This window comes from Girardinichthys multiradiatus, chromosome 5, assembly GCF_021462225.1.
Source record: "Girardinichthys multiradiatus isolate DD_20200921_A chromosome 5, DD_fGirMul_XY1, whole genome shotgun sequence".
Classification (NCBI taxonomy): Eukaryota; Metazoa; Chordata; class Actinopteri; order Cyprinodontiformes; family Goodeidae; genus Girardinichthys; species Girardinichthys multiradiatus.
The window spans coordinates 35,691,670-35,711,994 of NC_061798.1; the positions used below are offsets into that span (position 1 = coordinate 35,691,670).

The 20,325-nt window shown below is 37.5% G+C and overlaps 1 protein-coding gene across 2 annotated transcripts in view; it reads right to left on the minus strand.

Annotated features, from left to right (window-relative positions):
- LOC124867868 (CD209 antigen-like) overlaps positions 1 to 18,459 on the minus strand; it is a 29,675-nt gene extending 11,216 nt beyond the window's left edge. For both annotated transcript variants that reach the window (XM_047364539.1, XM_047364538.1), the window contains exons 1-8: positions 18,241 to 18,459; positions 12,078 to 12,173; positions 11,415 to 11,477; positions 9,151 to 9,219; positions 8,479 to 8,535; positions 7,183 to 7,245; positions 6,919 to 6,987; positions 6,722 to 6,778 (exon numbers count right to left, since the gene is read on the minus strand). In XM_047364539.1, the coding sequence (XP_047220495.1) occupies positions 6,722 to 6,778; positions 6,919 to 6,987; positions 7,183 to 7,245; positions 8,479 to 8,535; positions 9,151 to 9,219; positions 11,415 to 11,477; positions 12,078 to 12,173; positions 18,241 to 18,361 (595 nt within the window). In that variant the 5' untranslated portion in view covers positions 18,362 to 18,459. The remainder of the gene's footprint in view (positions 1 to 6,721; positions 6,779 to 6,918; positions 6,988 to 7,182; positions 7,246 to 8,478; positions 8,536 to 9,150; positions 9,220 to 11,414; positions 11,478 to 12,077; positions 12,174 to 18,240) is intronic.
- Between the last annotated feature and the right edge of the window lie 1,866 nt (positions 18,460 to 20,325).

Sequence of the window (20,325 nt, forward strand, 5' to 3'; positions counted from 1 at the left end):
TGAGAATACAAATTCACATCAGCAACTTGGTGTCACGTGATCTCAGACTCAGAACACAGTGGGTGGAGTTATACAATGATGTACAGTAGGTGGCAAATGGAGTAAGACCGGTTTGATTTGGAGTTATTCTCATCCATAATTAACCAGGGATAGGCATTCGGGCCATGGCCTCCCTGTTTCTTCCATTGTTTTCCTTAATCTTTAACTGAAACCCTAATGCATTAGAACTTAGTTCTATTAATTTATTTACAAAATGAGTTCCATTATCTGACCTTATAATCTGTGGGATACCATATGTGGGGAAGAAATGTGTCACTAGGTTCATCTATTACAACTAGGCAATATTTCTTCCCCCGTGTTTGCAACAAATTATGCATGATCTGCAAAAATGATTTGCATAGTCAGAAATATTTATAGTGTAGCATTAATGCTTTACCAGATGTGACATATTCCCCCCTTGACACGTGGGTCTTCCCAATGTGTCACTGTAGCCGCTGTGTTGTATAAATATTTTGGGAGGATTGGTTTATCTTCTATCTGATAGATGTCATCTTTTCTCTGTGCTCCTCTCTTTAGCCAGACCTTTATTTCTGTCTTGGTTGCTGACTGTTGGGCGTCTTTCAGCACGTCTGTGTCTATAAATAGCAGATCTGACATTTTCTCTTTAATAGGTTGAAATGAGTTAGTTCTGTCCCTGATGATGTTTTAAAACCTCTATTTTGCCAAATCTTAGCATGGTGATGTACTGATCCGAAAACGTATTGGCTGTCTGTGTATATAGTAAGTATTTGTCCCTCATGTAATTCACATGCTCTTACTACAGCATATAATTCTGCTGTTTGGGCTGAGCATGTATTGGGTAGAGATTTAGCTTCTATTATTCTGTCGATGGTTGTTACTGCATAACCAACTCTATTCTTTCCATATTCATCTTTAGATGCTGAGCCATCTACAAACACAACACATGAATCTGGTATAAGGGTTTGAGAAATGTCTTGTCTGGGTTTGGTGTCTTCTTCAACTTTTGCTTTATAAGAATGTGGTTTTCCATCTTCTGCAGTAGGTATTAGAGTACTTGGATTTAAAGGGCACATCTTTTTAGAGTTATGTTTGGCTGTGATAATAATAGCGATGTCAGTGTGATATGCCTTGCATGTAGCGTCAGGTGCTTCTCTTAATATTCCTGACTTCAACATATCTTGTATTACTGGCTTAGTATCTTCTTCAGCTTCTGGCTTTAAGGGGTATTGGCGGACTAATAGTCTTTTTTCAGATATTAGTTTAACCTTGTATGGTGGGAACCCCTTTATAAGTCCTACATCAGTTGATGATTGGGACCACAGTTCAGGTAGGACAGCAGCTAGGGCAGGATGCATGTTGCTCTCTTTGCTCTCAGCTAAGCCCTGTATTTGTCCCTCTGCCTCATCTAAATGTATCCTTGGATGGACTTTGACTGTCCACGCCAGAATGAGCTTCCAGATTCCTGTATTAGGATCTACCTTTGACAGTGTCAGTGCTGTTCCTGCAGAGGTTTAAAGCCTCTGTTTTTCCAAATTCTTATTATTCTTTTTTATCATATATTATAAAGTAAGTCCTTATTACATTTAAAAATGAGATCACTATTTTTGGTAATTGCTATTATTATAAATAATGCTTGGTTTAGTTCTTATTAAAAATAAAAAATAAAAACTCACTCACTGATGAACACAAAAAAATGAAGGGCATATTATATCTTATAATCTTAGTTTATCTTACCCAGTTTTATAGATACAACATACAGTTTCAGTCAGCTTTGTATTTAGTTCAAGTAACTAAAGTTTGTTTCAATTAACTCACGTTTTCTCTATTTCAGTCCAGTCCAGTAATTCTGTTAAGGTTCATTTCATCTTATGTTAAGTTTGAGTCTAATTCAATCATTTTGAACCTGACTGGAAAAAGTCTAAACATCTGTTAAAATCTTTTTGTTTTACCATAGAGAACTGACCTAATATTATTATGGTATGTTGAGGACTCTAATTTTTACATAACATGAAACAGACATTTATTTCACAAAAACAGAAAGTCAAACACAGACATTTGGCCACATGAAAGTTTAAATAACCTGTTTGTAAAAGAATTAGGAAAAATTGAAGACAGATCTATGAACTTTCCTATGGTTATCAGTATTTTTAATACAGATAGAACCTTTGCCATCTTTAAATGATTTTTTGAAAAAGATTCTGGAAACCTTATTAAGATATAAATTTGGCAAAGATCATCAGAACATCAGACCTTTATTAGCGCTTTTAATGTCCCTCAAAGATGCATTACAATGAAATCAGTCATTCCCATTCACACACATTCACACACTACTTACTTACTTCTCTGTCAGAGTAATTTTATTTGCAAAAATTTGAACATAATTTGACTTCTATTATTCTTAAAATGCACATTGTTTCCTCATAACCCCTTTTGTTTCCACTAGGTCTGTTTTGAACGCTTCAATTTTTTTTTTTTTTATTCACCAAGAATCAATAAGGTGGTCTTAGTGGGTCCACCTTAAAGGTGTTATCTGTTGGGTGTCATGTTATCATTGTCAGGTCAGTGAGGTTCATAAGTCAGTCAGAACCTTGGTCATTTGTTCTGTGCACATAATGTTTCATAGATCCAGCCTATGATTAGTCAGCAAAACGTCCACCTATAGGAGAAAAAATGATTGTTAATGAATGAGCTGCATTTCCTAGGAACACTGTCTTCCTCCTGGATGAGCATCACCTGTTGAAAAACTTTCATCATTGTTTGTTTCACATATTCAATCACATCTTTATATTATACCAGTAGGTGAAGTTGTTAGTATCTCATGTAGACTGACATATACTGTTGCATTTGGAGAGGATCTCAGATTAAATAAACATAGTTAGAGCTTCAATCCAGGTTCATTTTGTGTCTGCAGACTTTAGCCAATTTTTCTTTTCTTTCTTTTTTTTTTTATACATAAAGAGCAAGATTCAAAACATTTTCAAAAGGCAGATTCAAGCACACAATCACCATATTAAAAGGCTCTACTTCTAGAGAATCACTAAACTTCTGGGGTCCGGTTTTGGCCCGCGGACCTTGAGTTTGACACATGCAGGGTAGAGTTACAATTTTTTCAGACCTTTCAGCAGAGACAGGCTTCTGCTGTTTGCAGAAGTTTTATCTTTGTTTTCAGGCAGCTGCATCTCTTTATCAAGGTCGTTTCACAGAGCTGAAATTGAACTTCTCTCAAAGAGGAAAAATCAAGAATGCAAACAATCTGAGCCAAATATGGAATTATTTCCCTGTAAAATGAATCTTTTGCATTTTATCATGATATTGTTGGTAGTATAACACCATAGAATGATTTTTAAAGCACCTGTTTCTCACTAATGCTTGCCTACAAAATCTTTTACTCTCAGATTACTTCTTTAACAACTCTAGTCATTGTTCACTGGGTTGTCCAGTTGGACAGTTTCCATGTTGTCCACATTGTCACCTCCTCTTTTAACTTCTTTTACCACGTCCTCTAAAACCACCTCTTAGTCTTTATAATTTGGGGCTACCTTGGTATTCTAAACTGGGATGGGTGGCGGTCCGCCCCCCTTTATTTGTTTTCAGTTAAGCTGAAAGTTTTTTTTTCTGTGCTTTTCTTAAGGCCTCAGTATTATGGCTATGTCAGTTAAAAGCTGCTCTTATTGTTGTTTTTTTTAATTCATCTTTTTGTTTTAATCTGTTTATCAACTGTGAGCACTCAGGGACTGAAAAGTCCCCTTTGAAATTATAACCTGGCAAGGTTTTTTATTGTCTCTTGAATCTTTTGAATGCATAATCTCCAGTTTAAGATCCCCGTGTAGTTTTAGGATTTCAGTGATAATTAAGTTACCTGAAAATCCGTATTTTTATGCCATCGTGCACATATTTCTGTTAAATCAGAGCTTTTTCTCTGTTCTTTCCCCATTGTTCTTTGTTATTTTTCTCTTTTTAGTTTTCATTATTGCTAATTTTAGATCCCCTTGTAATTTTAAGACATCCTTTGTATCTAATTTGCCCAAAAACCCATGTTTTTTATTTTTTATTCCATCTATGACAGATCATACCTGCTCCTTTTACATAGTTCTCCATAAACTTTACCTCCCCTTCTAAGTCAATTAGTTCACTTTGTTTCTTCCCCATTATGTTTTATGTTAGTTTAATTATAGTATAAATGTCCCAGATAAAAGGTCACTGGCATGAGACTTTAAGGAGAGGACATTAACACGCCCTTCTACTGCGACTAATTCGCAGCGGTGTTAATTTTCTGGAATGAAATCCGACCTGAATCTCCAAAGTCACCAGTACGTAGTTTTAATCTGGGCAAAAGAAAACACAGGACTAGCAGAATCCTGCTGATTCTATTAAAATGCTTAGTCCTCCAAACACACACAACACAGTCACACAGTTAGTTTCAGGTACCTTGTAATTTTTCTAAGTTAACTTGGTGTTATTTTATGAGCTCAATTTACTCCGTTCTTTTTACTTTTATAGCGCTTATTCTATTCCCTCGCAGGGGAATAACCCTTAGTCGTTTTATTTGGCCCCCTTCTTGGCGGGGCCCTACCTTAATTTGTCACTATTCCTTTCACGGTGGAATAAAACCATCCCAATGCAGCGTCCTTACCGGCGACGCACTACCAACGACTTTTAAGTACTTTTCTTCTTTTATTTATATAGCGCTTACTCTATTCCCTCCCAGGAGAATAATCCTCAGTCGTTTTCTTTAATCCCCTTCACGGCGGAATTGTACCAAATTTGTCACTATTCCTTTCACGGTGGAATAAAACCATTCGAATGCAGCGTCCTTACCGGCGACGCACTACCAACGACTGTTAAGTACTTTTCCTATGAACTGTATTTTAAAACTGTCTCACCTCGGAGTTGACTTCTTGGTGACTCTTTGGACCCTGGAGAGTCACCCCGCGCAGAGGAAGGCAATAACCCACTGGCCAGGTGTGAATTCACACACACCGGGACTTTCAGCCACTCCGGCTAAAGGAGGCTGTGCAGCGGTGCTTCGCTCGACGTCAGGCTTCCCCCACGGATCCCAGAGTCACTGTTAAAGCAAAGAGAAATAAGGTTATTGAATTAATCCGGCTTCGAAGGACCAATAAATGTTAGGTATTATTTAGTCAACTCAGAGGTAAGAACGATACAGTCATAGTTACTTGTGACAAGGGTAGCCCACTTTGCAGTGAAACTACAAAGTTTTGACACCCTATCTCTTTATTTATATACACAGTTCAACAGACAGTTCAGACAGGGTGTATGTGTGTGAGACGGAAAGGAGGCTGGTTCACACAGAGATAACAATGATCTCACACACACAGGGAGGAAGGCATAGTGCAGGTGCCTTGCAACCCAAGGTTTTTACATGAGTGATAACAAGTCCTCACACCCATCCAACACTGGTTGATGCAAAAAAAAATCTTTAGTGAGTTCAAACTTGTTTATTATTATTGTGGTAGCATATCTGAGTCCTGGATACGGAAGAGTAACTGCAGTAGCAGATTATCCATGATTTCTGCTCCGTTTGAGTTTTGAATTGGTCAATTGACCAAGTTGACCTAATGCCAAGACTACAATCTCATGACAAAATGCTAGCTCCAAAGTATTTTTATGTACTGCTGGTATCACAAGTGCCATTTGCTTTGTTTCTCACTACTGCTGCAGTTGCAACTGAAAGGATATCACTATGATCTGTACAACAAAAATACTATAAATACCATATTATGATCAGGTCCCCTGCACATAGAAATCGGTATGCACTGCACTGGACTGCACTATCTGGGGTCAAAGACCCCACACCTCCAAAATGTTCACGTTGGATGGTTGCTGCTAGAACGAGGTGTTAGATTTTCCCTAAAGTTACCTATGTCCCCTTACAGGAACATAGGAAGGAAAATATGTATCTTGCTTATTAAATGCCTTATTAGTAAGTTGTAGTAAAAAGTTTTTTCTGCTGCATGCACACAGAATTAGGGTTCATCACACCCGCTGACCACACTGTTCAAACCAGTTAGAGCCGCTTCACGCTACACATAAATCTTACTGATAACATTATAGGCGTCTGCTCCACTCTTTGCAACGGGTAGAGCCAAGAATATAAAAACAGAGGCTTTTCCTTTGTTTGAGGTTCCATCTTCTTCATCCACGAGAGGAGAGGATTGGGCCCTGGTACAGAGTGTTGTAATATTTTTCTGCTTTTCTACATAAAATATCTCACATTTAATTATGGAGTTGTAGTATGTCATGTATAGTGTAAAGGGTAAATGGAATCTCTTTGTCTGGAATAAAAGGACCAGAGTAACCACAGTGGGACGATTACAGAGGGAGTGTGCAGTGTGGAGCCTTCTGTACAGAAAACCCCCGAGGCTAAAACTGAGATTATGTTAACAGAAACCTAAATTCATGGTGAAATTCTGCAGATTGTTAGGAAACATCCTAGTGCGGATGAGATACCTGTGGCATTAGCATTGTGGATAAGATGGCTGGAAGAACAGCAGTGAAAAACCTGTTTGGTAAGCACTAAGATAACAGCTGTGTCATCATGAGTTCCTTCCCACTGAAACAAGGTTTTATGAATTTACACAGACCAGTTACATTTGATCTGTCATGAAGGTACTAGAGACTATGAGGCAGCCTTAATCTGATACACAATACACAATCAATAGTTCAACAATAAACTTACCAAGGTTAATCTCCTCCAACTTGTCTCTCTCCCCAGTCAGGAAACTAAGCTCCAAACCTGTCATTTTGGGAGGAAAAGTTGTTCACACACATCCACCGTTCATTGCCAAAATGTAAAAAACATCTTTCATATTTAGATTAAATATTCCTTTGCTGCCACAGATAATCAGGATTTTTTCAGTTTTTTAAATTACTTACTAACGTTTTCAAGTTTCTTTTTCAGTTCATCTCTCTGTTCAGTCAGTTGTTTGTTATTGGCCTCAGTACCTGGAACAAAACACACATTTAATAATAATAATAATAATCTTTGATATATTATTTTGTATTAATAAAGTAACACACTGAGTTAATTCCCACATCTGTAGTTACTTGGATGTCTGACATATATGTGGTTCAACTCCTCTTAAATGTTTCTTCTTTGAGTAAGTGTGGTATATGTTTACACTGGACTGACATACTTACCACTGATATTTCTGATCAGCCTTTCCCTCTCTGCAGTCAGATTATTCAGACTGGACTGGAAATCTAAATGACAAATTTCACAACAACTGCACTTTTGAATCATACTCTTTTTTTGCACTCTCAAAACTGTATAAAATCCTGTTAACATGCCAGGTTTTTGTGCTGTAAAAGAAAATTGACTCTAATTTATTTCAAATGTTTCTCCACATAGAATGTGACATAAATCCTGTATAATTCAAGTGAAAAACAAACAAATTTAATTGAGGCACTAATACAAAAGTTGCATTGACCTGCACACCCCTAAACTAGAGCATTTTTGAAGTACCTTTCCTTTTGATTTCAATCTTCTTGTGTTCATACCTGCCATTAATTACTCTTAAGTTCACCTTACAAGCAGGATTTTCCTGATATTTACTCATTTGAGTCCTTTAGCTTAAGCCATGGTTTGAGGTCACAAAGAATCAAAGAGATCTCATTGCACAAAGGTATCAGTCAGGAGAAAGCAGTCCCAAGCGTTATATACATATCATCGCAAAGTGAAGGCAGTCACCAATATTTGGAAAGAATATGCATCAGCAGGGACATTACAAAAATTGGGCCCAAAACTAATGAAAAGGGAGAGGTTGATAGTAGCCATTTCCAACAAGTTTGGTTGCAAAACATATTTTTTTTCTGCCAAAATGAACATCCAGACCTAGCTGAGAGCTCCTAGAACCAATGTGCTCTGATCTGAAGGAGCCATACTGGAACCTTTGGGCCACAGTTAATAAAAGATATGTTTGGCACATGAACAGCACAGTGTATCACCAAAAGAAAACCCCACACACAGTGAAACATGGTGGTGGCAGCATCAACTATAGGAATGGATTCAGCAGAAAAAAAATCAGGTTTTGTCCTCACACTCGATAGACTTGAAGAACTTGTGGAACGTAGAGTGGGCAAATTTTACTGCAAGACGTGGGAAACTGATAGACTTTAACCAAAGAAGACTGAGTGCTGAAATTAAATCAAAACATGTTTCGATAAACAATAAATTTAAGGGTTTGCATACTTATCCAATTAAGTTATTGCACAACTTAATATTTTATATTTTCCCCCTAAAAGGTTTGTTTTGCCAGACAAATTAAAGGTGAAAAAAGTTCTGAAATGATTAATCGTGGTAAAAGTTTTCTTCATCTGACAAAATTTTTTAACATGGGTGTGTACATTTTTTCATATTCACTGGACATCTATAATAAAAACAAAAACGCTAACTAAAACACAGATTTGCCAAATAATAACAAAAATCATACTTACCAAAGTTGGTCTTCTTCAGTCCATCTCTCTCCACAATCAGAGGATTACGTTGTGAAACTGTAAGTTGCACATTTTTAGCAAATTACTTTATTTTCCGCTGATCATTGTGAATGAAATGAAAAACTTTATGCGAAACATTATATATGACATGTGACCTAACCAAACCTTTAAGAAAGTCTACAACTTAAGGAGATCTAGAGCTTTCACAAGCTTTACTCAGACAGTTGTTGCTGCAAAATGGAAATAACTTTAGTTCACATTATCTTCTTATATTTAACATGTTAAATTCTGGCTGAGAAACAAATAAAAAATTTTCGCCAAATTTTTCAGTGTTGTTTTCTACTTCTAGATGTCTATATATGCACTTTTTTAAAAATCAGATTAAATCTGAATGTTTTCAAGATTTTGTGTTACAAGATATTTTTGCATGTAGATTTGTGAGGTTTTATGTAATTTCTTGAAAATTGTTTGTTTTTGATGTGACTTTTTGTAATTTTACACATTTATTGGAATTAATTCTGAAAATTAGCCCTTGGTAGGGTAGCTTTAGTTGTAAAATGCAACATTGTCCTAAAAAACTGCAATAAATGAATTAATCTATAAATATTTATATTAGTGAGCTTAGTGAGAACATTTTCCTCATGGTTGGTGTAGTTTCATCAACATGCTTACCAAAGTCACTTAGATTCCTCCTCAGCTGCTCTTTTTCTTCAGTCAAGTTTTTATTGCTGACCCGGAGGTCTAAGATAAAAAAAAAACAGCTCCAATTACGTCCATTAACACATAATGTTTCTCCATACCAATCACAGACCTTTTGTAAAATCGTTTTGAATTAAATATTTGGTAATTTTTTCCATGTTAAATTGATAAGCTCTAACAAGCTGAAAATAACCTTAGGACAAAGATATACTGTACTTCAGCCTAAAACATTGAATACAGTTTGAACGCAGCCAACTAATTTATTTTATGACATAATTTTTCAAACTTCTACAGCCTCTCATTGAATATTCATAAAGGTTTTGAACAGAAAATCCCATGTTTTGAATATAATAGCTTTTAACAATTGTTAACAACAGTTTTTATTATTCACTTTACTTTTAAGAGCCTTATTGAACTTCTATTAGTAATCCATGACTTTCTGTTTTCCTTGGGTAACTATGTGATGTAACACAGTCTCATTTATATCAGCTTTTGGCAACAGGCTGGATAGGGACTCATATATGCCTTCCTATCATGTACAGTAAGAATAAGGGAAATCTAAATATTGAAAAAAAAAACTTGAAGTTTGATAACTGTAGCAAGAGATCTATTTCCCTTTTTCCACTCAACCTGTTTTGCGACCCTTTCCATTACTGGCTTTATCAACTTTGTACTGGCTTTCTCTCTGGTCTCTGCTCATCAGGGGGTCCCGTTGGGGCCAAGACGGACTGAAATGTGCACACTGCTGTTCACTGATTGGCCTTGAGCATGGTCAGCTGTGTGTCAGTGATATGAGAAAATTTTCACCGAGGTAGTGGAGAGAATGACAAGCCACATATTTTACAGCACACCCTAGTTAAAAAAAACTGCTCAAAAACTCAATGGTGACTACAAAAAATATTAAGGACCACAATGGCTGGAGTGGGATGAACCCACAGCTGTGGTGGTTAGAAATTGTGGACATCATTGGTGACCATCATCCCACAAGATGTGGATGGAAAGGTGGTCTGGACCTTGCAACCTCACTGGGACATGCTGTGCGACAGTGAATATTTATTTTTTTACAGCACATGACACTGACAGTTGCAAGTGGGGCATCACCTTCACCCGTCAATGGAAACACATCACGTTTCATGCCAAGTTGAGTGAGGTAGAGCGGAGTGGAACTGTGCTGTGAATGGAAAAAAGGCATAAAAGGATGTATGATCTACTGTGCTCCTCTTTCAAAGGCCCTGGGAGCCTTGTTAGAGGTGACTGTAGCTCAGTAGGAAGAGTAGTCATCTTGCAATCAGAAGGTTGTGGGTTCAATTCCAGCTTCCTCCTGCCATATGTCGGTGTGCCCCTGGGCAAGGCACTTGACCTGAAGTTGCCTACCAATCTGTGTATCGGTGTATGAATGTGTGATTGGGTGAATGTGGCTCTACTGCAAAATGCTTTGAGTGGCGCTATATAAGTTCAGTCCATTTACCATTTGTTAGAGTGCAAGGACCCATAAAATCAATCAAAGGCCATGACTTTAAAATAAACATCTGGTGGCCTCTTACTGTTAACTGACAATCGGTCATCACAGGGTCTTTCAACAGTGATAAAAAACATAATAAAATCTAAAGACAACTCGTTCAACAGAAAAAAAATTAACCTTCTACCTTTTAAAGAGAGGACCTTACAGTAGCACATTGGATCATCAAGAGAGATTATGTTTAAAGGAATGATTTATAATCTCACTATTTGAATGCCCCAACCTTGTCAAATGTTATTAGAGAAGATTAATTGTTATCTTCTTGTCATAAGATGGTTGGACATTATTGATAGCAGGTTAACATGTGACAATAATATGTATTCTGTCCTGAAACGACACCAATCAATGAACCACAGATTCACTTTAAAGTTTTTTAACATGTCTCTTTCTCCTCAGTCTCAGTGTCTCAATACTATACATTGAAGCCGGTGTTAAAGTGTAAAGACTGAAAACTCTTTTTTACATCACATTTATTAAATTTAGTAACTGAATTTTCCTAGAGAATTGGTTAATTTGTAAAGATTTACCAGATTATTACCGATTTGCCAATGATTAACTTGTTACCTGTTTAACACAGCAATCTATTTAATGTATTAAAGCAATACATTTCTGTGTAATAATCACACTTAATAAAGTTTTTCAACCCATCTCGCTTTATATTAGCTGGATCCCAGCATTCCTACTGTCATGGTTAGGGTAATTTACTCATAATGCTCACCAAAGTTGATTGTTTTCAGCTCCCTTTTCTCCTTCTCGTTCTGGGTTTTATGATGGGAGGCTGCTGCTTGGCATAAAAAAGGATTATTATTTTTCCAACAACAACATAATATATAATAATTGATAATAATGCTAAAGAAACAACACTTTTTATTGATTTATCTTCATTGAATGCATGCGTCAGAGTGCATTAAACATATAAATCATGTAATGTGTGCACATTATTCTTCACATAAAGTTTTGGTGTTTGTGGGTTTAATAGTCTGTAATGAAAGTGTGAATACCATCATAGGAGCCACTTCTACATAAGAGAAATGAGTAATAGATGTCTGTGTAACAGATGTTTGTGTAACAGATGTGATACGTCTCTTTATCATAAAGTTATGAACTTGTACTTCCCTTAGGCTTGAATACATTGTTGGTCTTCAGTATTAAATGTGCTTTTTGTAAATACACATTTTTAAAAATTCTTAATGAAATGCAAAAAAATTTTCAGTGTTAAAGTCAATTCTATATATTGAACACATTCCAAACATTATTAGATATCACTGCTGTGGCATGCAGAAAAATCCTTTTTTTGGGGGAACTTACTTCATCTAGCAACACACAACATCTCTAAAAGGGAATTAATCAATCAGAATGTGAATTATAAAGTTTTACTTACATAGAGCAAGGAAAATTATAAGAGTTAGCTGTAGTAGACATATAAGTCCGAACACCACTGCAGCCACTTTGTACCGCTGAACTTCTGTGAAAAAACCTGTGGATGATTTAGATCCCCAAGAGGACATCAGTAAAATAAACTGCAAATTCATCCAGATCAAACAGCAAGACAGGTATTCATTTACAATTAACCAAAAAACGGTTTTAGATTAACTGGAGCAAATGATTCATTCAAAGTATTGCAGCAACTTCAGGAGACAAACAAGCCGCTGAGAGGCTGAAGCGCTCTTCATTAAAAAAAAAAAGAATCCATCAAGGTCGAAAGTAAATGCCTTTTAATTACTGTATTAAGGAAAAATGATCAACTTAGTATAACGTGTCCACAAATATGACTTAAATACAAATCTCAAAGATCTCGATTGTTAGCGGTCAACAAAAAATACAGCGGCCCACACCCCCCCTCTCTTCTCTCTCTTCCCTAACACTCAGGCAGGTGAGTTAATATGCCCAATCACCTGAACTCCGCCCATCTCCAGTTGACCCACACATTAACAAACAAACAACAACAAAAAAACAACAACAATTCCAAATCCAAACAATCAAACATCTAACAAAGCAGCCCAATTTCATTTATGGCTCCTACACACCAGCCCCTAATTATTAAGTTATCACATTATAATTAAACTCTTAAAATCAGTAGGAGACATTTAAATTAAACCTGTTAAAACTTAAGTTCATACAAAGTCTTTGTTTCACATATCTTCTTTTTTTTGTGTTTTTTTTCTTTTTTTTTTTTTAAAGTCAAAAGGTCTGGTCTGATCAGGATCCAATAAAAGTCCATGTCGTCGGTTTGAGTCCCAGTTAACAGTCACTCTTCCATGCTCTTCATCTTGATCCATCCTCTGCTTCTTGAAGCAGGCCAAGTTTGGTTATTGGACGATCCAACACGCTGTTCTTAATTTTGACACGCACCTGACGAACAAATCCTCTTCTAACTGGAAAAGTTTCCAGAACTCTTCCCATTAGCCAAGAATTTCAAGGTGCTGTCCCATCCATAATAAGCACAATGTCACCGGGGACAAGATTAGCTCCAAGCCATCTCTGACGTTCCTGTAGCTGAGGTAAATATTCTTTAACCTACCTTTTCCAGAACATGTCAGACATATACTGAACTTGTCACCATCGTCTTCATGCATACATATCTGCCTGCTGGAAATTTCCAGGTGGTAATGATGGTTGAGTCTTCAAGAGTAGCAGATGATTCAGTGTCAAGGCTTCAAGATCGTTAAGATCTGTGGAGGCTTTAGTAATTGGACGGCTATTAAGTATAGCTTCCACTTCACAGAAAACCATCTGAAGGCCTTCTTCATCTAGATGTTGCACATTTAAGGTGGAATTCAGGACCTTCCGTATTGACCTGATCAGTCGCTCCAAGGATCCTCCATGATGTGAACCAGCAGGAGGATTAAATGTCCATTTTATTCCCTTCTGCAGAAGGACACTGCTGATTTGTGACTGATTCCATTCTTGTATAGACGTTCTGAACTCACGCTCTGCTCCAATAAAGTTTGTCCCATTATCTGACCGAAACTCTTGGACTTGACCACGTCTTGCTATGAAACGTCTGAGAGCATTAATGAAGGAGTTCATGTCCAGTGAAGCCACAACTTCAATATGTATAGCTCTTATTGCCAGGCAGGTAAAGATAACACCATACCTGTTCACAATACTTCTTCTGCTTCTTACCTCAAAGGGTCCAAAATAATCTACCCCAACACAGGTAAAGGGTGGTTCATCCGGAGTTATTCGATCAGAAGGTAAGTCAGACATTTGCTGGAAAGTTGGCTTAGCATTTATTCTTCAACAAATAATACACTTTGACAAAATCCTTCTGATTGCTGAACTAGCTCCGGTAATCCAGTATTTCTCTCGCAACTTGGACAGCATGTGATTACGCCCACTATGTCCTATTTGTTGGTGGATGTCACTTAGAAGAAGATCTGAAATGTGGAGATCTGTGGCTAATATTATGGGATGTTTAGATTCCACAGGCATAGGTGATTTCCTCAGCCGACCACCAACTCTCAGAATATCATTCTCCACCACTGGACAGAGTTTACGAATGTGACTAGAAGCTTTGACGTCTTTGCCTTCCTTAAGCCTTGAGATCTCCTCATCACATGTCATTTGTTGGCGGAACTTTATTATTTCTAGCTCAGCTTTCTCCATATCCTTCACTGAAAGAAACCCATGGTCCATTTTCTTTTTGACCATGTCCATTTTATCCTTCAGCAACTGCCTTTGTTGCTCAATGTTCAAATTCATCTTGACAAGATCCATACTTATTTGTTTTTTGTTCTGATAACAGGACTGAAGCCAGTTCCTGAATCTCAAGAACCAAGCAACAGACCTTTTCAGACGAATCCAAGAGGAAAAATAATGAAACATCTGAGTCACTGTGTTATAATCTTCCCTCATCTGTAACAGACTGACTCTGACAACTTTCTTGATCTCAGGATCCTCAATAGAAACTTCATGCACCTCATGTGAGGTAACAGGCCACTTATTTTCAGGTTCATGCAGAAAGACAGGCCCCGACACCCACAATGTGTTTGTTACTCAGAAAATCACTAGAAAAAAGGTTTGCCTCTGCTATCTTTCTGTTTCTTTTTTCCAAACAATCAGTTATTGAAAGATTTTTGCTTCAATAAAAATGTAACGGTTGTCTCAGCAGCAAAGCCATCCCATTGCATGACAGATGCCGTTGAAACCAAAACAAAAAAACAATTTTTACTATTGATTTTATTTGTGACCAAAGTTTTGTGCAGAACAACTGAATTGATCACATCTTGTCCAAATATTTAGCTTTTTTTTTTAATCAGATAAACACAACAAAAAAGAAACTCAAATATAATCTATTTCATCTTTAATTAATTTGTTTTTGCTTTTATTTTAAATATATGTGCTGAATGCTGAATGTTCCCTACCCAGTTAGTTTAGATTCCAGATAACTCAGCAGTTAAACTGTTAATAAAAGACGAGAGAAGAGATTGTGCACTTCACCTTGCTGTCTTGTCTCTCAGCATACAGGTCCTTCTCAAAATATTAGCATATTGTGATAAAGTTCATTATTTTCCATAATGTCATGATGAAAATTTAACATTCATATATTTTAAATTCATTGCACACTAACTGAAATATTTCAGGTCTTTTATTGTCTTAATATGGATGATTTTGGCATACAGCTCATAAAAACCCAAAATTCCTATCTCACAAAATTAGCATATCATTAAAATGGTCTCTAAACGAGCTATGAACCTAATCATCTGAATCAACAAGTTAACTCTAAACACCTGCAAAAGATTCCTGAGGCCTTTAAAACTCCCAGCCTGGTTCATCACTCAAAACCCCAATCATGGGTAAGACTGCCGACCTGACTGCTGTCCAGAAGGCCACTATAGACACCCTCAAGCAAGAGGGTAAGACACAGAAAGAAATTTCTGAACGAATAGGCTGTTCCCAGAGTGCTGTATCAAGGCACCTCAGTGGGAAGTCTGTGGGAAGGAAAAAGTGTGGCAGAAAACGCTGCACAACGAGAAGAGGTGACCGGACCCTGAGGAAGATTGTGGAGAAGGGCCGATTCCAGACCTTGGGGGACCTGCGGAAGCAGTGGACTGAGTCTAGAGTAGAAACATCCAGAGCCACCGTGCACAGGCGTGTGCAGGAAATGGGCTACAGGTGCCGCATTCCCCAGGTCAAGCCACTTTTGAACCAGAAACAGCGGCAGAAGCGCCTGACCTGGGCTACAGAGAAGCAGCACTGGACTGTTGCTCAGTGGTCCAAAGTACTTTTTTCGGATGAAAGCAAATTCTGCATGTCATTCGGAAATCAAGGTGCCAGAGTCTGGAGGAAGACTGGGGAGAAGGAAATGCCAAAATGCCAGAAGTCCAGTGTCAAGTACCCACAGTCAGTGATGGTCTGGGGTGCCGTGTCAGCTGCTGGTGTTGGTCCACTGTGTTTTATCAAGGGCAGGGTCAATGCAGCTAGCTATCAGGAGATTTTGGAGCACTTCATGCTTCCATCTGCTGAAAAGCTTTATGGAGATGAAGATTTCATTTTTCAGCACGACCTGGCACCTGCTCACAGTGCCAAAACCACTGGTAAATGGTTTACTGACCATGGTATCACTGTGCTCAATTGGCCTGCCAACTCTCCTGACTTGAACCCCATAGAGAATCTGTGGGATATTGTGAAGAGAACGTTGAGAGACTCAAGACCCAACACTCTGGATGAGCTAAAGGCCGCTATTGAAGCTAAAGGCCCATAAGACCTCAGGGCCTGAGGTCTTATGGGCCTCCATAAGACCTCAGCAGTGCCACAGGCTGATTGCCTCCATGCCACGCCGCATTGAAGCAGTCATTTCTGCCAAAGGATTCCCGACCAAGTATTGAGTGCATAACTGTACATGATTATTTGAAGGTTGATGTTTTTTGTATTAAAAACACTTTTCTTTTATTGGTCGGATGAAATATGCTAATTTTGTGAGATAGAAATTTTGGGTTTTCATGAGCTGTATGCCAAAATCATCCGTATTAAGACAATAAAAGACCTGAAATATTTCAGTTAGTGTGCAATGAATCTAAAATATATGAATGTTAAATTTTCATCATGACATTATGGAAAATAATGAACTTTATCACAATATGCTAATATTTTGAGAAGGACCTGTATTTAAGAATAAAGGATTCTTGTTGACTGTTGGGCCATTTGTTTTCAGTCACCTTCATATTTATCTGACTATTCAGAAACAAGCCTTGCACCCTAAACCAGTGGTGGCCAAAGTGTGGCCCGCGGGCCATATATGGCCCACGACCGCAAAACAAGAATGGAACAAACATAGCAGTTTGATGCCGATGAACACTTTGAAAATGTTTTGGGGTGACATTGTTGGAATAATTGAATAAAGATTTGTCTTATATTGTTCTTATTCTGTAACTTGACTATTTGATTAACTTGACTATTTCATAATGTTTGTGTGAGTAAAGGATGTGATGAGTTGTCTGCAGGCAAAGATCATAAATGGAGCTGAGCTTGCAGAGGAGGAAGCAGTCCAGTTGAGGAGATCATAAAGATGAAGGCTGATTGCACTGAACAAAAGGCACAACTGATCCTGGGAAGATGGAGGAGATTGTGGAAATGTGTTGTTAAAGGATAAAGCTGTTTATGACCTGTTTGCGATGCAGCTGTTGTTTTCCCATCCTTTAGAGAACAATGTTTTTGTAAACTAGGGACCCCCGAAAGACAATAAAAAGAGGAAGCGGTCGGATAGGCTTCAGAGCGGTGCGAGATCTGTAACTGAGCACATCTTGACGGTTTCTCCTCGCAGCAAGTAAAATAACTAATTCTTTGTCTCTCTCTCTTCTTTTTGTGTTGTTATAAGTATTTTAGGTTGTTTAAACCTGACAGACATTTTCACTTACCAAATGCAATCTTCATATAATGGAAAATTGTAGATTCACCAACTAAAGAATTTAGTTTGTTATTACCCAGGTTTTTCACTCTCATTTTAATTTCATTGTGAATAGAAACAAATATCCAGTGACATTTATTCAACAGTAGAATTAGCTGTACAAGTGTTTGGGAAGACAGAGTGGCCAATATCCCATTCTGTTTGCTGAAAACAAACTTGAAATATTTTCAAGAAAACAATTCATATCAAAAATTCTGGAAGTTGTTGGCCTTTCTTTTAATATGTGCTGAATTTACAATGTTTACAGATAATGTATATGCAAAATTTAGACTTTGTTCATTTCATTAAAATATTGCATGTTCAGTATTTTGTTCAGTAGGTAAAAATAAAAAATGTCACAATAAAATAATTTTTGCATATTTAAGAGGAACGCAAACTGTGAATACTTGATGATTTCGGACTGCGTGTCAAAAAAGTTGGACCCTGCTGCCATAAAGTTTAGAAAAAAGCAGCTTCCTCTTATAAGATTTATTTTTAAACATTTTCACAAGTTTAACCAGACTTTTATGGCTTTAATATTTTGTGTATCTATTTAAAAACTGACACAATACATTTTCTTAAAATACATTTCTTTTATGTTACTCTGTCATAACTTTTCAATATAAAATAAGAACAGAGGAGATTTTTCTCTTACCGGAAGTGGCTTTGCTGTTTTCATCTGAGCAGCTCTTTGGTACATCTTTACTGGCATGAAGAGTATCACTGAATTTCTCATATGCCACTGAAATTTCATAGTGGTCTTTATGGAAAACCATCTCCTTTTTTGAACACAAAGTCTTTTTCTATAGATCTTTTTACTGAAGATCACCTTTGTTCTTTGATGCTGCTACAAAGACCAGTGAGACTGAAGGGATTCTCCTTTTGTGTGAAAGACATGTTCCTCATTCTTAGGAAGTGACACATTTCCCACTGAAGTTCACAGACTTACAATAACTGAAAAAGAAAAACTTTGTGGATCCTGCAAATATTTAGCTGGATCTGCAATATGTACAGTGCCTTGCGAAAGTATTCGGCTCCCTTGAAGTTTTCAACCTCTTGCCACATTTCAGGCTTCAAACATAAAGATATAAAATTCTAATTTTTTGTGAAGAATCAACAACAAGTCGGACACAATTGTGAAGTGGAATGAAATTTATTGGATGTGTCAAACTTTTTTAATAAATAAAAAACTGAAAAGTGGGGTGTGCAATATTATTTGGCCCTTTACTTTCAGTGAAGCAAACTCACTCCAGAAGTTCGGTCATGTTTCTGCATGACCCACATGCAAAAACACTCAGGAGACACAGTAAAAGTTTAACAAGTTTATTCTCTTCACAGGTGAATGATGGGAAATTGGAGCAGAACTGAACCGCATTAAAAGGTGGTATGAGGTAGATCTGCCAGAGGAGAGAACTTGATGCAGGGGCCTGGGAGACAGGTCGCTGGGCTGAACATCTGATCCAAGGTAAGTGTCCGGGAGTAAAGGTGAGTCACAGTAGGTAGGTTATTGGTGGGGAGTGGATGGATGATGGCACGGTGGAGGGCGAGCACAATTTTGGGTGAGCAAGGTTTGTTGGTTGAGGCCAGGAGGACTAGGAGCCTGCGGCTGTTTGCTGGAACTTGATCTGAGACGAAATTCTTGAAAGCACAGTATCTGGAGCTTCGAGCGAGGAGTACTCAGGAGCTAGAGCCAGGGGTTTGGAAGTTAGCTAGGAAGGAGCACGCGAGAAGGTAAACACTCAGGCATCAAAGTGCTGACAGCCTTCTCCTTTTATCCTCCTCAGGCAATAAGGTAATGGATTGCAGCTGCGCCCCCTAGTGCTCAAACACAGTAGCAGGTAAAAAACAGAATCTCCCAGACCCTGACAGAGAGAAATCATTAATTGTAATCATTACATTTGGTGATAGAAGGCAGGAGCTTGCACCATCCCAAATGAAGTACAAGGGTTGCAGAATCCTAATTGATGGAAAGATCAGGAAGGAAATAATTTTGCCAACCCCGATTGAGGTCTGGAACCTTTTTTCCCGCAAAATTCAAGCACAAAGACAAAAGCAATTCACTGTGTAAAAACAACAACAAGAGAAATATGATTTATAACCTAAAATTAGATTATTGTGTTTGTTGTTAAACAACTATAAAAAATGCAAAGGGCAGACAGGGACAATAAGTATGACAGGTTGTATAGCAAACCTGCGATAGCCTTAGTGTGGAAATACATTGATTTTCAGCCTGGGGTCAGTGAAAGCCACCAGAATACAGTTGGTTGATGACCTCTGGACCATCTTTCACAAATTTGGGAAGAATTAGCCGCCACTAAATTACTTTTATTTACTTTTATTAGAAAATAAAAGATAAGTGCATGTGTTTAATGAAAAAAACAGGCTGGTTATCAATCGAGTTAGTTGCCAAATTGTTTTTTTCAGAATGCAACTCTACACACCAGTAAATCACTTTGGTAATAGATCTTCAACCTTGGCTAATGAGAAAACCTACTAGGGCTAGAATACAGTATCTGTGTCAGAAGTTCAACGGTATGCTGCTGGCTATTCTTGATAATGAATTTTAATTTAAAATTATATTTTTATTTCAGTGGCCTCATTACTAGCACCTTCAAAGGAAGCCAGCATACACAGCAACACTGGAAATAAGCAAATAGTTAATCAAATAGCCCTATAAAAAGAACAAATGTTTTACGTGCTTTGTTATAACACTTTTACATATTTTGAGACCTAAATGAGA